At 39.2% G+C, this 17,958-nt stretch overlaps 1 protein-coding gene across 1 annotated transcript; it reads left to right on the top strand.

Annotated features, from left to right (window-relative positions):
• Positions 1 to 4,235: 4,235 nt before the first annotated feature.
• Positions 4,236 to 17,700, top strand: Lztfl1 (leucine zipper transcription factor like 1). The gene is made up of 10 exons (XM_026389906.2): positions 4,236 to 4,381; positions 6,134 to 6,258; positions 7,793 to 7,987; positions 9,407 to 9,467; positions 10,538 to 10,609; positions 11,953 to 12,018; positions 12,100 to 12,177; positions 14,087 to 14,263; positions 15,165 to 15,268; positions 16,013 to 17,700. Exons 1-10 carry the CDS (start codon positions 4,379 to 4,381, stop codon positions 16,029 to 16,031), a joined length of 900 nt encoding a protein of 299 aa, XP_026245691.1. The 5' UTR covers positions 4,236 to 4,378; the 3' UTR covers positions 16,032 to 17,700.
• The last annotated feature ends 258 nt before the right edge of the window (positions 17,701 to 17,958 follow it).

Genomic DNA, 17,958 nt, shown 5'->3' with positions numbered 1-17,958 from the left:
TACACATCATCGTCTTCTTCACAATCAATTTTTCTTGTACTGCTTAAGAAGGTATTCCCCACAACCAATTTTTCACATTTTTAATAGATTTTTTTTAACCTTTATAATTTATTTAATTATTTTATGTGGTGCTGAGGATTGAACCCAGTGCCTCACACGTGCTAGGCAAGCGCTCTACCACTGAGCCACTACCCCAGGCCCTTTTCACACTTTTTTTGAGCTAGGCTTCACTTTCTGATAAATTGGGTATTTATTTGTTTAGGGTGTTGTTAACGTATGAAGATTTATCAGTGAAACTGATCTCTGACTTGGACTAAGTAATTGCCACCATCCACACAATTTTAAAAGGGAGTTGTATTTCATGGTGAACCACTTCCTTGCCTGACCTCCTTTACTGCATGTGATGGTGATTCCATTAGTCGAATTTGTCAGCATCCTCCCATACTCTGCCTGTCCCTAATGAATTTTGAAACCAACAGAAGATAGCCTCTAAATGACTGGACTACTCAAATGCCATAGCCCCTAGAGAGCCCTTTAAACCTGGACTCTTTTCTTCTTTAAAGTCTTGGTTGCTTTCTCAGTAAAACTTCCTGGGAAATCCAGGAAGTTAGAGAGGATTTCTAACCTAGCCTTTCCCTATATTCCAAAAGTAAATCTCTCCAAATAATTTTTCCTTCACTATTTTCCACTTACTACCAGTTCAGTGTTTCTCGTACTTTTCCTCTTTCCTACAGAACCTTCAAGATTATTACTTTTTTGGTTTATCATCTATAATGTTTTTTATTTAATCATCTTATTATTTCTTCTTTTTTACTTAGGTAGAGCCTCACCTTGGTTTCCCTACCTCACCCAAAGCTATGTAGAGTGGGGACAGTGTGGGATTTCTGAGCCCTTTTGATTTTTCCCTCAGATTCACCATCTGTAAATAGTAGTAGACCCAGAGAATCTGCCAACGTCCCTAAGAAGACCATGATATCTTCCCATTTTTCCTTTTACCAAGTCTAACTAGAAAACATCCTGAAATCGTGATCTTAGTATGTGGAGGTAACATAATCTCATTTCTCAATATAAGGAGAATTGATCTTCATTTTATTTTTGTTGAACTATGCTAAAAAGTACAAAATGTCTTCCTTCCAATCCCTCCAAATTTACACACACACACACACACACACACACACACACACACCCCACTCACTCTCCCTAAAAATTGTCACAGTTATTGAAAAAAAATACAGCTCATGATTAAAGTAGGGTGGAGCCATTTTCCCTCACAGCTCCAACTGTTTGCTTTGGTGATGAACTCAAGCTAGTAAACAACCTGAAGCAAAAGCTCAGCCTTTTCCTGAGCCAAATTCATCCACTTGGGACTGAGAATGCATGTTCATGTTTGCTGACACTGTTAGACAGCTTATGTAACAACGCTGCTGGGTAGTTTGACTATCAGGGATTTAATAACCTCCTTAGGACAGATTTAAATAAAACAGAATATTAAATTAAAATAATGAGCCGCAGTTTTGCAGAACTTCAAAAATCCCCAAGCCACAAACATCTCCACAAATGAGATATTTTAATTATACACTCATTCCTTTGGTTTCCCTGCATCGACGACATTTAGCATGCACGGTCTGGGAAAACACACTAAGTTTTCTCAGCAATGCAAAGTGATGAACAAGTCTGTTTAGTTACATGTCACAGAAGTCTTTCTGAAATTTCTTCTTTATCTTTCATCCACAATACCTAGTAAAGTGATCGTCTCATTATGTGAACACAATGTTCACTGAAATAAGAATAAAATGTCATGAGGACTTACTGTTGAAATGGAATGTATCCAGTCCAGAGTGGGCACTAAATGATGGCAACCACTATTATCAGATTCAACAAACACTCACTGAACAGAAATATGATAGGTGGCATGGTAAATAAGGTAGACATTAACTGAGTTTGGAGGAGGGTGTCATGGTGGGGATTGAGAGAATCTACGCTCATGAAACTTTCAAGTAGAAATCAGAGATTCCAGATACCACTGGAAGGGCCAAGGGCAGGGAACCTGGCCAAAAACAAAATTGGGCATAGCCACACCAATGCCTCCAAACCATCATCCAGTGAGTGCATCAGAGTGCTAAAGCTTACGTGGGAGAACACTGTCTGGTGTTTTTCTTGACTCTGAGGCTTGTAATCCTCAGAGACTGCAAGTATATCATCTCTGGATCATCTCAGTGAAGGACTCCTGAATGTCACAAGACTTTGCAAAGCCCCATCCAAATAAGAAAACTGCTCCTTTTCCTCCTGTCTTTCAACAATCTTGTACTCAAATACCGCCTCCCTACCCCCAGAAGGGGAAGACTGACCTTCAGAGGGGTAGTGCAAAGTGAGGATAAGAGAGCCTGTCACCTGAATCTGGGTGGTACTAAATGATCAAGAAACTCTTGGCAATAATCTTGAGGTATGGATTCCAGATCTGCCTTTGCTTTTGCCTTTGTCCTGGGCAAGATATTTGACTTTTCTGAACTGCCTTTCCTTGTCTGAAAAGTTTCCTTCTAGCTCTTATCTAAACTGAAAATAATCCATTTAAATTATTTCCATTTCACTGTATAAACTGTTTAACAAATAAACATGGTTTTCATCTTTGTACTTCTTTTCCTACCAATATTAATACCAAAAGCTAACATTCATAACTTAGTCTTATTCTAAAGAATTTATCTGGGGCCACTTTGCCTCTGCTACCAATAAAAGTCTCAAGTTTATTTTTAAAAGTTTTAAACATGGTTCCTGGGGATAACTACTACGCTTTGTACATAATTTGGTATTAGTCATGTTGAATAAAATGACTGTGGCAAGAAATGAAAAGAAAAATGAAATTCTTGAAACCAGTATCTGTTTTAACACTCACTACCAGAATAGTTCACACCTGCCTTCTAGTTTTGCTCTTGAAAAACATATTGTATTGGCTTCTTCACAGACTCATGCTTCAGATGCCTCCACCTAGACCCTATGAGGTTTTGGACATGTGCCATTGTCTCTCAGTCTCCTCATCCATAAGTAGGTAGGATCGGGTCTCTAAAATCCTTTTTAGAGCTACATAGCACCCTATTGTCATCCACTTTTTCTAGGGGCTAAAATCAACACAAACCCAGAATGTATTCCCTAAACAATTAGCTTTTCTATTCATGATTCAGGACTAATGCCAAATGTCTTCTCTGTCTTTCAGACTCTCAAAAGGCTGGTAGTTCTCATCCCTGAGCTTCTCATTGTAGACTATGGAAGCGAGCTCACCTTTTAGCTTATTCATTGCCTCCTCAGGGTCATCTCTGCCTCGTGTTTACTTTCTCAGCCTCATTAACCCACTCAGTGGTGGATGCTCACTCACTGGACTTCACCTACCCAAGGCCCCAGTATTTGCAATAACCCATCCCGTCCTACACTTTTTGTCTTTCGGCGGCAGTGTTCTTCCAAGAGTGGTCCGTGACCACTTCTGGGTCGATGGTAAAAACTGCCGACTATCTAAGGACCCAAGCTAGATTTCGTGCCTGGGAACTTCTGGTGGTGTAGCGGTGCAGGCCGTGGTAGGGGGGGCGGTTGTTCAACTAATGTTTTTAGTCATGCTAAGCATGAAACTTTGGAATTCACTGCTCTTTGGGGCAAATCTATTTTTTTTTTTTATTTTTTTGCAATTTTTTAAAAAGGAAAAGGTGATAAATTAGAGACCTTTTCCAGCAACATAAGAGAAAATCATAATAGAAGGAAGAGCGAGTGTGGGGTTGTTCAAGACTCTGTTCTGGAACCTGGAAGTGCTGGTGTCTTCCGCCTGTCTCAACCACCTTGACCAAGCCCAGGTAGAAACTACTGCAGAGTAAATAAGAAATTAAATTCTTAAAAATAAATTTAAAAAGTGCGCTTCGCCCAATCTGCATGCTGTGAGGCTGTTAGAAGTCTGGATTCGCCCTAAAGGCCAATGCACCAGGGGGCGTCAGGACCGGGAGAAGCGTGGACCATCCCTCTCTTGCAGCCGAGACCCGAGGCTCCCAGAGACGCAAGCACTAGGGTGACCCTGGCGGCCCCGCCCCCCCGTTACCATTGGCAACGGCGGTCCGCGCCAAAAGGCAGCGTGGCATAAAAAGGTGGGACTTCCGGACCAAGAAGCTAATGCGCATGCGGATATCTGCCAGTCATAGGCACTTCCTGTCTCGTGATCTTGAGGACCAATGAACGTGCGTAACTGCAGACCACGTGCCTGCGTTCCTATTAGCAACCACAGGCTTCTAAACAACCCGTTTTATCTCCATCCTTTTGCGGTCCTGCGGATCTTGGTGATTTGGGGTTTAGCAAATCACCGCCTCACCTCTCTCGCTCCTTTAGGCTCCTGACCCCGCCTAGTGCCATGGTGAGTATCGGACCGGCTGGCGCGGAGGAAAGTGCCGCGGCCCGGCTCGAGACGCTGAGCGGGTGGGTCCGGAATGACGGTGTGTCCTCAGCTTGTTTGAGCCCAACTCCTGAGCCCGAGGAAGGGAGACTGCGCTGAGCGCGAGAGTCTCCGTTAACCTCAGCCCAAGCCCCTCCGGGGTAACCCTGAGTGGATCTCTATCCTAGCAGCCGCTCTCCGTCACGTCGTCCCTCGCTCCTGCCTGGGGAGATGCCAGGGCCAAGTCACAACTCAGTAGGTGAAGAGCCGCTCAGCGCCGGGTTTCCACACTATTCTAAGAAACTCCAGTTTACGCACACACACGTTTGCCAATATGGTAATTGAAGGAATCCAACTTTCTGATGTGGAATCTTCATCTTTAAGAATTCTAGCACTCTATTTTACAACTAAAGAAATTTGGGGTGACATTTCCTTTGTATTACCCTGTTCAAAAAAACCCTTAGGCTGGGACTGGAGCTTAGTGGTAGAATGCAGGCTTCGCATGAGTGAAGCTTTGGATTCAGTCCCCAGTATCAAAAAATAAAAAGAAGAAAATACCACTTAGTCCCTCCAGTAGGTATAACATGCCAATTAAATGGTATTTGTACTTAGAGCCGTGTACAGTTCTGAAGTTGAAGTGTTCAGGCAAAAAAAGGAGTGAAACCAGATTTGGGATTGCTGCTTAAATGGGCTACTGAAACACCTCAGCAGTCAGACTTCCTAGGTCGCCAAAAGCAAAAATAGATCATTCCTAATCATTCCTTACCCTTCTTGAGCTTACTCCTTCTCTTGATTTCCCTAAAATATTATGAAAGTGATTTGAAAAAATGTTGATGGTGATATCACAAAAAATTTGATTCCAGTTCATGTTCTATCTTCTATCTTTCATTTCTATCAATTCAATTAACAACCTAAGCTTTGAAGTCAGACTTAGGTTATTCATTGTAGATAATTCTAGGGTTGTTAACGTAATTGAAATAATGCATATAAAATAGTACAGTACATGCAAAAAATATTAAGCAGTATTTGACCTATCCTTGTCTGCTAGCCCAGCCTTCCTTACCTCTTAAGTATCTGTAAAGCTCTCATCTGTTTTAAAATAAAAACCAACTAATGCCTGTTTCCAAACTAAATTACACTTTTTAAAGCTGTATGCAGTGGGATAAGGTTAAGTTGCTAAAACAGACCAAAAAGCAATGTCTGAAAGAATTCAGAAGTTTTTTTTCTTTCTCACTTAGCATCATATTTCACTGCTCATTTCAGTGAGATGACTAGGTCAGTGGTGTTCCATGAGATGAGAACACACATCTCTTTCATCTTGCTGCCCTTCCAGCCCATGAGGTATTCATGTTGTCTGTAAGACTCTGTGAGGCACATGGGAAGCACTGGGTTTGATCCTTAGCAGCACATAAAAAACAGGCTTCACAGAAATAGGATGTTACAAAGATGTACCCCTGTCTTAAGGTCCATGCATTGGAGATAGCCCATATCTCTTCTGTTCACATCTATTCCTAAAAAGTAGTCCCATGGCTGCACTTGACTATAGGAAGGCTGAAGAAACATCATCTAGCTGGAGCAGTACTGCAGCCAGGAAGAAAGGAACAGCAGAATTTGAAGGACATATAGCAGTCTCTATGACAGGATCCTGTATATTTTCACTGTTGAGTTTTTTGGTTTTTTTTTTTTCGATCAAATCTTCAAAACTATCAATTCAATTACTTCTCTCTTTTTCAGGCAGAGTTGGGCCTAAATGAGCACCACCAAAATGAAGTTATTAATTATATGCGTTTTGCTCGTTCAAAAAGAGGTTTGAGACTCAAAACTGTGGATTCCTGCTTCCAGGACCTCAAGGAGAGCAGGTATCAGGGAACTCTAAGGAAACCAAATAGGAATGTAGATCCTTTCTGGTAGCCATTATGGGGATGCTGGATCATGACAGTTCTAGGATTGTCATGATTAATTATTCAGATGAGAGCAGCTATGCTGAAACTCCTGGATATACAAAGTATAGAAATTGTAGTGTGATGTAAACAGTCAATCTATCAAACATGCACATTCTGATGATTATGAGATGGCAAAGTTTCTGACAGGTAGGCATGAAACTGTGATGGGCTTGTGAATTAACAATAAGATTCTGTAACTTTATTTATGAGGTTGGGGTAGTAGCTCTTGGTCTTGCTGAGAGGGTAAGAGACTTTGGAGTGGGGAGGACTGTGTTACTGTGAAACTGTCATTGGCACTAGAAAGCATACACAGAAGCTTTTCAAAGACACAGTGTCAGTCATTTGCTGAGATTTCTGAGAATTGTTGTGGTTTTAGTCACCCCCAGTGGGATCATAGGCAGGTCTTCCCACTCTCCCAGCCTTGTGCTCCTCTCTGTGTAATTAGGGGATTGGAGAAGATGATTCCCTTCCAGACCAAATATCTCTGAGTGAAAGTAGATTTTTAGTGCTATTGTCAATGGTGATGTTCATTGCTAAGAGAGGGCTGGGGTGGTGGCTCAGCAGTAGAGCGCTTGCCTTGACGTGTGGTGAGGCACCACATTAAAATAAATAAATAACAACCAATAAAAAAAATTTATAATAATAGAATTAAAGGATTAAAATTATCTAGTATCAAGGAATAAATGAAATTTGCTATGAAAACCAACATTTCTCTCACTACATTAAGGATAAAAGTTGAAGAAAATCTAGATGAATTAAATGATATACTATTTTTCTCTGGAAAAAAAAAAACAAAACAAAAATAAATAAATAAATAAATAAAATAGGAGTATTGAGTCCATCTATGACTAAAAAATGTTTTTTTAAAAAGAATGCTAATGGAAGCAATATAAAATACCATTTATTTCTTGAAGGCACTTACCAACATGTGACCAACATGTGACTAGTTCATATGTTTATTAAAATGCTAGAGAAATATTAGGAAAAAAAGGAGAAACTAAACCTTCCGAGTAATTTTTGAGATTATTAAATGTAAGTAAACTAATTGTAGTGGAGATTGAAATAGAAAACATTTAGATATGTCAAGAGCATTGTAATGTTTTGAGCAACCAATAAAAAAAGATGAAAAAAAAAGAAATAGAAAATATTTAATATTAAAAAATTAACGAAAAAAATATATGATGATTTTGGAAGTGTTTCTCAGACTATTTTTGTATTAACAGATGTGAAACATTTGAAGAATTAAGCCAATTTAATCATTTAAGTAAATATCAAAATTTGAGTTTAAATTATTCTTAATCTGTTGCATTAACAAAGAAAAGAGTTTCTAGAAACATTTTCATTATAGTCTTTAATTCTTTAGGTAACATTGATGTGGCTTTCTTAATTTTGTTGCATTTTGTAAATTGTTTTGTTTATACAGAAGTTTCAGATCCTTGTTGTTTTTCAGGCTTGTAGAGGAGACCTTCACTGTGGATGAAGTGTCGGAAGTCCTGAGTGGGTTGCAGGCTGTGGTGCATAGCGAGGTGGAGTCTGAGCTCATCAACACTGCCTACACCAATGTGCTACTTCTGCGGCAGCTGTTTTCACAAGCTGAGAAGTGGTATCTTAAGCTACAGACAGACATCTCTGAGCTTGAAAACAGGTGATAAAATTTGTATCTGCAATTGAGATGGTAGAGTCCCAAGCATAATCTTAAAAGCTAGTAAATATCTATGCTGCTTATTTTCTTTGGGCTAGAGTGTGAGAAAATTTGGGTAGGGTAGCAGCAAAGCATCTGGACACTGGGTAGTTTTCTTAAATACCACTCGGTGTTCTTTCAAAATTCTGTTTGTACTAGGTACTACAAAGGCTTTTGAGATTTATGAAATTGCTTCCCAAGCTACCATTAATTATTTTTTGTGGAATCTTTGTTAGCTTGCTTAGTATTACAGTTGGTCATTATCGCTAGGTCAACAAAGAAATAGAGATTATGAAGCGTTCAAAAATTAATTCTAATATGATAGATACCATTGATTCTTTTTTTTCGGGGGGGAGGGGTTCCGGGGATTGAATTGACCACTGAGCCACATCCCCAGCCCTATTTCATATTTTATTTAGAGACAAGTTCTGTCTAGCCCATCGCTTTTGCTGAGGCTGGCTTTGAACTCACAATCCTCCTGCCACAGCCTCCCAAGTCACTGAGATTATAGGCATGTGCCACCTCGCCCAGCACCATTGAGTCTTACTAGCAGCATTACAAGTTAACCTTAAATAAGAAATATAAAACAGTTTATAATCCTAACAATATTGAAGAGCTCATTAATTTCAAAAACTGTAGAAAAATCAATAAAGTTGATACTTTTTCTAAGAAAAGACATCCTACAAATGAGGAGGGACTGACCACCCTGAAGCCTGCTCTCTAGGCAGAGTGGCATCATGTTTGCGCATATGGAGTGTGTCGAGCAATGCTAAGAACAGCTTGTGGCAGAGAGGGAAAGTCATTTAGCTTCTACAACTGCAGAGGGTGTCTGATGAGAAAACTCTTTAAGAAGTTGCTGTTTTATGACGCTTAGAAGTGTGAGCTGTAAGTGTGTTACAGTCAGCTCTTCCTCATCTTGTAGCTCAGTAGGTGGCTCACCCCACGTCCCCTATCTTTCCTAGGAATACATAGTTCTCAGCTTCAGTAGATACTGCAGACTAATTTCATTTTCTGAGGCTGCTTTGTTAAAATATCAGTTTGCCTTTCTTAGCTAACAATGTATTCTATGTAATAGAGCAACCTCCTCATAGAACCTCAGAAATAGAGACAGGGAGAAAAACAAATTTCACTGATGTTTATATTAACATTGCAATTTACTTCTAGCAACATATATTGTATCCCTAGCAGGTACAAAATTTGAGTGCGTGTTGTTTGGATTCTCAACCATTTGTAACTAAATCTCATTTCTGGTGTTGTAAAATTTTGTCCTTCTTGTGCTCTTTTCTCTAGCGTATGATAGCTTGGTACCAGTGATTTTATTCTTTTCTCTGATATAAATTTATTCTAAATGGATATTCTTCTATTTTTGCTTTTATCCTCAAGAGGATTATTAGAACAAGTTGCAGAATTTGAAAAAGCAGAATTTACATCTTCAAATAAAAAGGTAATTTTTGGTCATCCTGAGTCCATATCTTAATAGCTGGTATTCAAAACTCTCAAGGCACTCAAAGCATTCAGAGGTCAAAGTGAAAACTCTCAAGGGCATAACTGGAAAAACTGCTTTTGTCTCTTCTGCCCCCCATCCACACACACTCCCTGCTCAGTCCAGCTGTGTAAACTCTTCACTCAGCTGATGCACAGTGCAGGGTTGGGGATGAGTCAGACCTGAGCTCATATTCCTGGCTCTGCCACTCCTAGCTGTGTGACCTTGAACAGGTTTCCTGAGATGACTGAGTCCCATCTGTCACATGGAGACAATACTAGTAGTTACTAACTTGTCTTTTTAACATTGTCAACATGTGCGATGATCATTCACCATTCCCTTTCATAGACATACCAAAAACACTCTCTGTTGTCAGATTGTTAACACAGCTGAGATGAGTCAATGGACATACCCTCAGAAAACATTTTTCAGTGTTTTCTTTGGAACATATTTATAGCTAAGAAATTTCTGGGTCAGAGGACATGGATGCTTGTTTTTAATACATAGTACTAAACTACCATAATATTCATTTCCAGTTGTTGTTCATCTATAGTGTGATGCCTAAATTCTTGGCAATATTACTGTTTTTCTTTAAATATTTTTTAGATGTAGATGGGCACAATACCTTTATTTTATTTATCTTTTTTTAAAATGTGGTGCTTAGAATTGAACCCAGGGCCTCACATGTGCTAGGCAAGTACTTTACCACTGAGCCCCAGCCCCACCCCAATATTACCGTTTTTCACAGTCTGAGGTTCATGCAGAAATCAATTTTAGCTCCCACAGATAAAAATTCTAGTCCCTAGATGCTAGGACCTAAATCAGGTCTGGCTTTTGTCTCTTTCCCTCCTTTCTTTATTTTTAAAAGCGGTTTGTGGTGTCTTAGGCCCTGAGATATAACAGGTGAACCCAGTGAGAATCCCCACACCTATGGTACTGGCATCCCTGTGCATATGTTCATACACAGTGCTCACTGAATAGATGTGGTTTATTCTGTGCTGAGTTTGTTTGGTTTCTTTATTTTGTTTCAGCCCATCATAGATATTACAAAACCAAAACTTGTTCCAATTAACGAAGTTGGGACAACAGAACTCCTAAACAAGGTATGTTGTCAACATTTTGAACAATGGAAAAGCTCTAATTCTGTTCTCCCTTTTCCTGAACAACTCTAGGGAGAGAACAAAGGACAGGAGATTGTCTCAGAGTCTGGTCCATTGAGGGTAACTAGCCCTTCCGCCTTTCTTCATGGTACCCAGTGGGCCAGAAGAGGGCACGTCCACCTTCCAGAGCATGTGTCACAGCTCTTGAGCACACCTTTCTGTGGCAGCATGGAGAGTGTGGGACTGTGGACAATGTTTACTGACAGACATTTAGACTTTTTGATCCATGATAACAATGAAGGATTTTTTAAATGTTTTATAAAATTTGTCAGTATACAAATAGATATTTTTCACTTCTCCTGTATTCTCAACATTATGCTAGATGTTAAAGTTTTTTTTAATATTTACTTTTTAGTTTTAGATGAACACAATATCTTTATTTTATTTTTATGTGGAGCTGAGAATCAAACCCAGTGCCTCACGCATGCTAGGCGAGCGTGCTACCACTTGAGCCACACCCTCAGCCCCTAGATGTTGTTAAAGATTTTAAAAAGCAGTATAATATTCATCCCTCACTCTCAAAATGCCATAGTTCCTTGGGAGGGTAGAATTTATATTCCAGAAGGAGAAACCAAAGGATTCTCCTGTGTGCTGTGGGCATCATCGGGTAGCGGAGAAGCCATAGTTCCCCGTGGGTGAAAGCAGGCACTTGGGTAGGATGGTGCCTGAGCTGGGCCTTGAAGATAAAGACAGATTAAATTGTCAGAGGAAGAGAAACAGGACTGTTGATCAGGGGAACATAATGGTCAGTGATGAGAGGCAGACAGGCTGGCAAGACTTGGAACAGAGTGCCCTTGGATGGATCACACAGGTCGGGTATAGGGGAAAGACAAATGATAGGTGGCTGTTCGTGTTGGAGCTGCATAAGAGCAAAGGTGCTCAGCCTCAGGTTGGTCAGAAGCATTTGAAGACAAGGCTCTGAAATGATGAAGATGGTGTTTTCAGGGTAAGTATACAGTGTAGGCCAAGAATAGACCCTTGAAGGATTGGCCAGCTGAGAGGGGAGGGGCTCTGGAAAATGGCTGTGGATAGAGGGTGGAAGAAGGAAAGGTGTGCCTGAGAGAAAAGGAACTCTTAAGTCTTTGAGTCAAAGCTAACTCATAGGTATCGAGGCTGGCGAGCTGGGTGAAATTGGGGTTCTGCTGCTAACTGGTGCATGTGGATTTTTGAGCTATTATGTAATTTCAATTTAATTTAGAAATTAAAAATTTAAGTGAAACAAATAATAATTCCAAATGTTAAAAATATTTTGATTAAAATAATAACTGTCAAATTTACTCATAAAGGAGATTTTGAGACTTCAAGAAGAGAATGAGAAATTGAAGTTAAGGCTGAAGAACATTGAAATTCAGGTAAGTGAGAAATCCTTTAAAAAAATAATTGAGTTCCTTACACATTAAATACTGATGAGTTCTACTTAAATTTGATTATAGGCTACAAATGCATTGGATGAGAAGTCAAAACTAGAACAAGCACTACAAGATTTACAGCTTGACCAAGGAAATCAAAAGGTGAAACAGTTTTAGCTTTCTTTTTCACATTTTCTAGATAGACTAAAGTTATAAATTTAAAATTAAGTCTAGTCCTTATTCATTATACCTTACCCCTATCCCTGCCACTAAGAAAAATGCCACCGTTGTCCTGTAAGGGAACAGCCTTGCCCAAGAAACACCAAATGAGAACAAGCACTCTTCCCTCTGTCCATCCTTGGACTAGTGTGACAAAATCAAGTCAAATTAATTAGTGGTTGAGTCTTGCAGGAATTGAGGCTGGTGGGCTGGGCGAAATTGAGGTTCCATTGCTAACCAGCACATGTGGATTTTTGAGCTCTTATGTAATTTCAATTTAATTTAAAAATTTAAGTGAAACAAATAATTCCAAATGCTAAAAAAATTTTATTAAGTTAATAACTGTCGAATTTACTCACAAGGAGATTCATCAAATCAAATTAATTAGTGGTTATGAATCTTCAAACCCATATATTCAGCTGCATTGTATAGTGCAGTGAAATTCAGGTTGAGCCTGCAGGCTTGGCTGGGACTGATGACTGAATGTTGCTCCCCCTGCTGGAAGTCAGGTGTGCGTTCTGTTTCCCGTGTGAATGCTGTAATATGATTTCATGTGAGTGGGACCTTTTGGGTGAATGCTCAGTGCAGTATTGGCTTTTCTGGTGGTCATATTGTTATTATGAACATCTGCTACATTTACCATCCCAAATTCTACTTTACTGAGAAAGAGTAGTTCAGGGAACCCCTATGTACCCACCACTCAGCCTTCCCAATCATCATACATGGCCAGTCTGGCTTCATTTCTATTTCTATTTTCTTTTTCCTCCCTCTCTTTCTCTTTGATGCAGATCTCATACATTTTTGTATTTGTATGAGTGTATATTTTATAAATGGGAGGGTATTTTGTATATGGTTTTATAAAAGGAAAATATGTATGATTTCAACCATGCCAAGAACCATAGATTTATAAAATAGAGCTGAGTGTTCCAGAACAGCTTCATAATTTCTCAAAAGTAAAAACGGTTTCAAACATTCTTGGATGATGAATTTGTTTAAAAACCATTTGGGACTTTGCTTCACTTTGTTTTAAGATTTTGGACACAACAAATAAAATTTTGGACACGAGCAAAATGGATATATGCATTTACAAGTCACAATGAAATAAAATATTTTTAAAGATTAGGTTTCAAAAGTGAGCAAAGACTTTTTTGCTGAAAAGACTGCTTCAGATCTATATATTTAGCTATCATAAACCATTTTCCTATTGTATCAATACAGATCATTTTTCTGTCATGAATTTTGTCTAGTCAAAAACAAGCTCCAAATGAAAGCCATATTTCTGTTGTCAGATTATGTAAAAATGTACATAGCTCATTAATATAAAAAACTCAAAATCTTGTAAATTAAAAAACCCATGTATTTTATCAGTACTCATTTTGTTCTCATATTTTTGTAAATAATGACTAAAGCATATCTACTTAATTTTTTATCTTGAGTTTTTAAATATTTTTTCCACGTATACCCTTTCGAAGACTCAAAAATCTTCAGGATTTTGGCTTTTCATAATGAAAGCTATTTGCCATCTCAACTCTGGTATGCACCGCACTGCAATTTTGAAATCTCATTCTCCCATTTCTTTTGGACTGGAATCCCAGCAATTCATAAAGCATATTTTCTGTATTTGGAATTCAGTGACTTTGGAGTGTCTGCTATGTGCAAGAGGTCACACCCTTGAGCTGTGGTGGATGGACTGGGCCTGCTGGCAGCCCAGGCCAATGGAAGGCTGCATCCGCATGCACACACATCACACACGGTCTCTTCTTTCCTCTCCTTGACATTGAATCACCATTCTAAAGCGGTTATTATTTAGGATGCCAACATGAAGCTACATTCATGTATTTCATTTTTGTAGGATTTTATAAAGGCCCAAGACTTGAGTGACTTGCAAAACACAGTTGCTGCTTTAAAGAGTGAGTTTCAGAAGACACTTAATGACAAGACAGAAAACCAGAAGTCCCTGGAGGAGAATCTTGCAACAGCCAAGCACGACCTACTCAGGGTTCAGGAGCAGCTGAGCATGGCTGAAAAGGTCAGAAGACTGTGTTTAAGGGATTGTCTGTTCATGTCATATTAGCTGATAAACAGTGTAGAGGACACATTCAAATTATTTTTACTCAAGGTATTAGCAAACACATGGGCCAAAGGATTATCACTTCTGGGTATTGATATTCTTCCGTCTGTGGTGCTAAACTATCTGTGATAATGAGCAATCTCCTCTCCTTCTATGGGCTGGGAAAATGGTTGTCCTCGTGGCTGCATCTCCCCTTGCCCCCTGCATCATTTGGCTTGGTCCTCCTATAACCTGACAGAAGGACCAGGGATTTTTTTTTTTAAGGTTTCTGTACCTTTTTAATATTTATGTGAATATGTAGAGAGTTAAATTCTTCACTTTAGAGATTAGACTCTTAAGAATATGGAACTGGGGCTGGGGTTGTAGCACTTGCCTAGCATGCTTGAGGCACTGGGTTCAATCCTCAGCACCACGTAAAAAAAATAAAATAAAGGTATTGTGTCCATCCACAACTAAAAAATAAAAGTTAAAAAAAATATATGGAACTAAAGTTTAATTAAATTAAATCCTCTTTCTAAAATACTGATATTACTTTGGGATTTGAAAAAGATTGTTTTATTTTTTAAAAAAGATTCATTTTACCTGAAAATTGTTTAATATTTCACATAGATTTCTCATGCCTCGGTGAAGAATACTTGAGTTATTTGCTAACATTTTACTTGGGAAAATAGTACTTTCTTGGCTTCTTATTTGAAATAATGTTTTTAAAGTTTGGATAGTCTTCATTTTACCTAAGTTTCTTTTGTTAAGGAAATTATATAGTAAGTAAATTTGAAGCAAAAAACAAGCATTTTCATCCCATTTGCTATGCTTTCCTTAACTATTTCTTAGTAATGGGCTGATGTTTTTCACTAAGCAGGAATTAGAGAAGAAATTTCAACAAACAGCTGCTTATCGAAACATGAAGGAGATTCTCACCAAGAAGAATGACCAAATCAAAGACCTGAGGAAAAGACTGGCAAAGTAAGCCAGGCCAGTCCCACCCTCACCTCTCTCCCCTGGGTTGATATTTGTCTTCTGTTAAATTTGAGCTGTGTCCAGAAGGCTCAGGTGAGAGGGTAGATGTTCAGTCCTTTAGTCCAGAGGCCTTCTTCTGTGGAGCTGGGTCCGACCTTGTCCCTAAGGCCACCAGTACTGCTGCTTAGGTTTAGCCAGACCTTTACACACACATGAAGCTACATGGAGATGCTCTTGGCACTGCAGCCACTTAGCAGGACATGGGCAGAAGCACAGCAGCTACAAGGCAGTGGGCATCTCTACGGTGTGTCCTCCTGTCCACGTGTAGCCTCCCAGCTGGGGTCAGTTCTGTCAACAGCAGTTTTGCCTAGAAACTCAGTTAGCATTTTGCCTTTTTCTAGGTTCCAGGGAAGAGAACTAGAAACTCAATTTAAGACCAGGTTGGTCCTTTAGAAAAGGAAATTTATTAACCCTTCACTCACATAGTCACATCAGCTCTTGGTATTGATCTGAGGATTGGATAATTGTATCAAAATATTGTAGAGACCTGGAGTCTAAAGGGACCTTAGGTTTTCTGTGGCATAAATCCCTAGGTGACTGTCATAATGCCTTGAAAGCACCTGACCACCACAGTGCTGATGACAAATGAGGAATGATTTTCATCCCTGGAGATGCTTCAAGTGACCTCGATTGGTAATGACAGCATCACAACAAAAAATGTCTTTACACACTCTTAATTTATATCTCCAGGTATGAGTCAGAAGATTAAAAACTGAAGATTTCCAGATACTGCCACAACATGAACAAACCAACTGCCTTCCACCTCAGGCATGGATTCTGAAGCATTTCATCATATCCCCTCTCCCTGTTTTTGTAATATTATACTTTGCTTATGATATTTTGAACTAGAATCCCTATTTTCAGTTGTCCAGTGGAGACGAGAAGAAATGTAATGGCTCTGGCCGATTACCCCTGCCCAGTGAGCACTCTGCCAAGCTCCAGAGGCGTAGTTCAAATACAGTGGGAAACATTGACAGGAGGAAGATTTTTAGAGAGGGAGGAACGAGTCTTAGCCTTTTACATTAGCATAAAAACTATATCTTTTTAATGAATTTAAGAATAAACAATAAACAATAGTTATTAAAGTTAGTTATTACAAATAAACTTTCTTTTTATTATTAGTGATGAAATCTTACTTCATTTACTCTATTTGATCAAGAAATGTATGAATTCATTGAAAATGTGAATAGTAACTGAGGCAGCATTTTCACCCATTGTAAGAAAAATTATCAGTAGTGGACATGAGGGTTTGGTTAACTTTTCCCATCTTCCTGCCTTAAATATTGTTTAAGAGGAGATGCCGGCGTGTTTTGGCATCTTGACATGGTGATTTTATGCTACTGATGGAGAAGTCAGATCCATCCCATACTACATTTAGAAAGCATTTGGACTTGGTGTCAACGTAATTGTTACTTGTATTTCCAGAATATTATTTTAATTACATGTAAAATAAGAACTCAATTTTTAAGAGTTAAATTCAATCACCAGATTGCAGATTGGATTTTGGATGATAATTTGCGCTTACAGCAATAGCTTTTTCAAGAGGTTTTAATGCATTTCTGTTATGGTTTAGATATGAGGCGTCTCCCAAAAGCGTGTGTATGAGACAGTGCAAGAGAGTTCAGAGGTGAAATGATTGGGTTATGAGAGCCTTCACCCAGTCAATGTGTTAATCCACTTGAATGGATTAACTGGGCAGTGACTGTAGGCAGCATGACTTGAGGAGGGGATAACGGGGGTGCATTTAGTGTATATATTTTGTCCCTGGTGAGTAGAGTTCCCTCTGTCTCCTTGTTGCCATGTCTTCTGTCACACCCTTCCTCTGTGATGTTCTGCCTCACCTCAGGCCTGGGCAATGGAGTTGGCGATTTGCAGACTGAGACTTCTGAAACCATGAGCCCCAAATAAACTTTTCCTCCTTTATGTTGTTCTTCCACAATGGCAAAAAAAAAAAAAAAAAAAAAAAAAAAACCTGACTAAAACAATGTTCATTGGTCCTGCTTTTTTTCAGGTGTTTTGGATAAGTCACTGGAAATGGGCATCCCCCTGCAGTTGTGTAATGCAGAAGTACACTCTAAGAATAAATAAAATGAAGCTCACAAAACAGTAATGCTTCAGAAGAAAGCACTTGGTAACTTAGTAATTTTTCCCACTTCCAAAGACAAAAAGTGTCACATCTTCCATTAGTACAGCTGCTTGAGAAGCCATTCCCCTTCCACAGGTGAAGATCTTATTCCCAGAGAAGAGCTACTGGTCAAAGGATGATTCTCCCTATTTTTATTCAAACTTTTAATATCAGCCTTGAATTCATTATTTTTCTTGTAGGTTTTGTGTTAAGATATGAAAGGAACAAATGATAAAAGCACAAGATAACTGCCCTCCCGCCTCCCAAGAAGGGGGAAGGCAGTCTTAAGAAGATGGACGAAGCAGAGCAGGGGGCGGGGGAATAACAGTTACAAGGCAGCTGTTACCGCCAGTTCTTTGCCTGTCTCTCCGTGGTGAAGTTCCTCTCAATATCTCCTATAGGGTGTTCACTGAGGACTTCCATCTCACCCTGTGCTGACTTAGCTCGAATTGGTGTCCCTCCAAAAGTCCATTCCATTATTTGTGGACCAGTATCTTCTGTATAATTCAGA

The sequence above is a fragment of the Urocitellus parryii genome, chromosome 3 (assembly GCF_045843805.1).
Source record: "Urocitellus parryii isolate mUroPar1 chromosome 3, mUroPar1.hap1, whole genome shotgun sequence".
Lineage (NCBI taxonomy): Eukaryota > Metazoa > Chordata > Mammalia > Rodentia > Sciuridae > Urocitellus > Urocitellus parryii.
The sequence above is the reverse complement of the archived record's forward strand: the minus strand, read 5'-3'. Positions and strand labels throughout refer to the sequence as shown.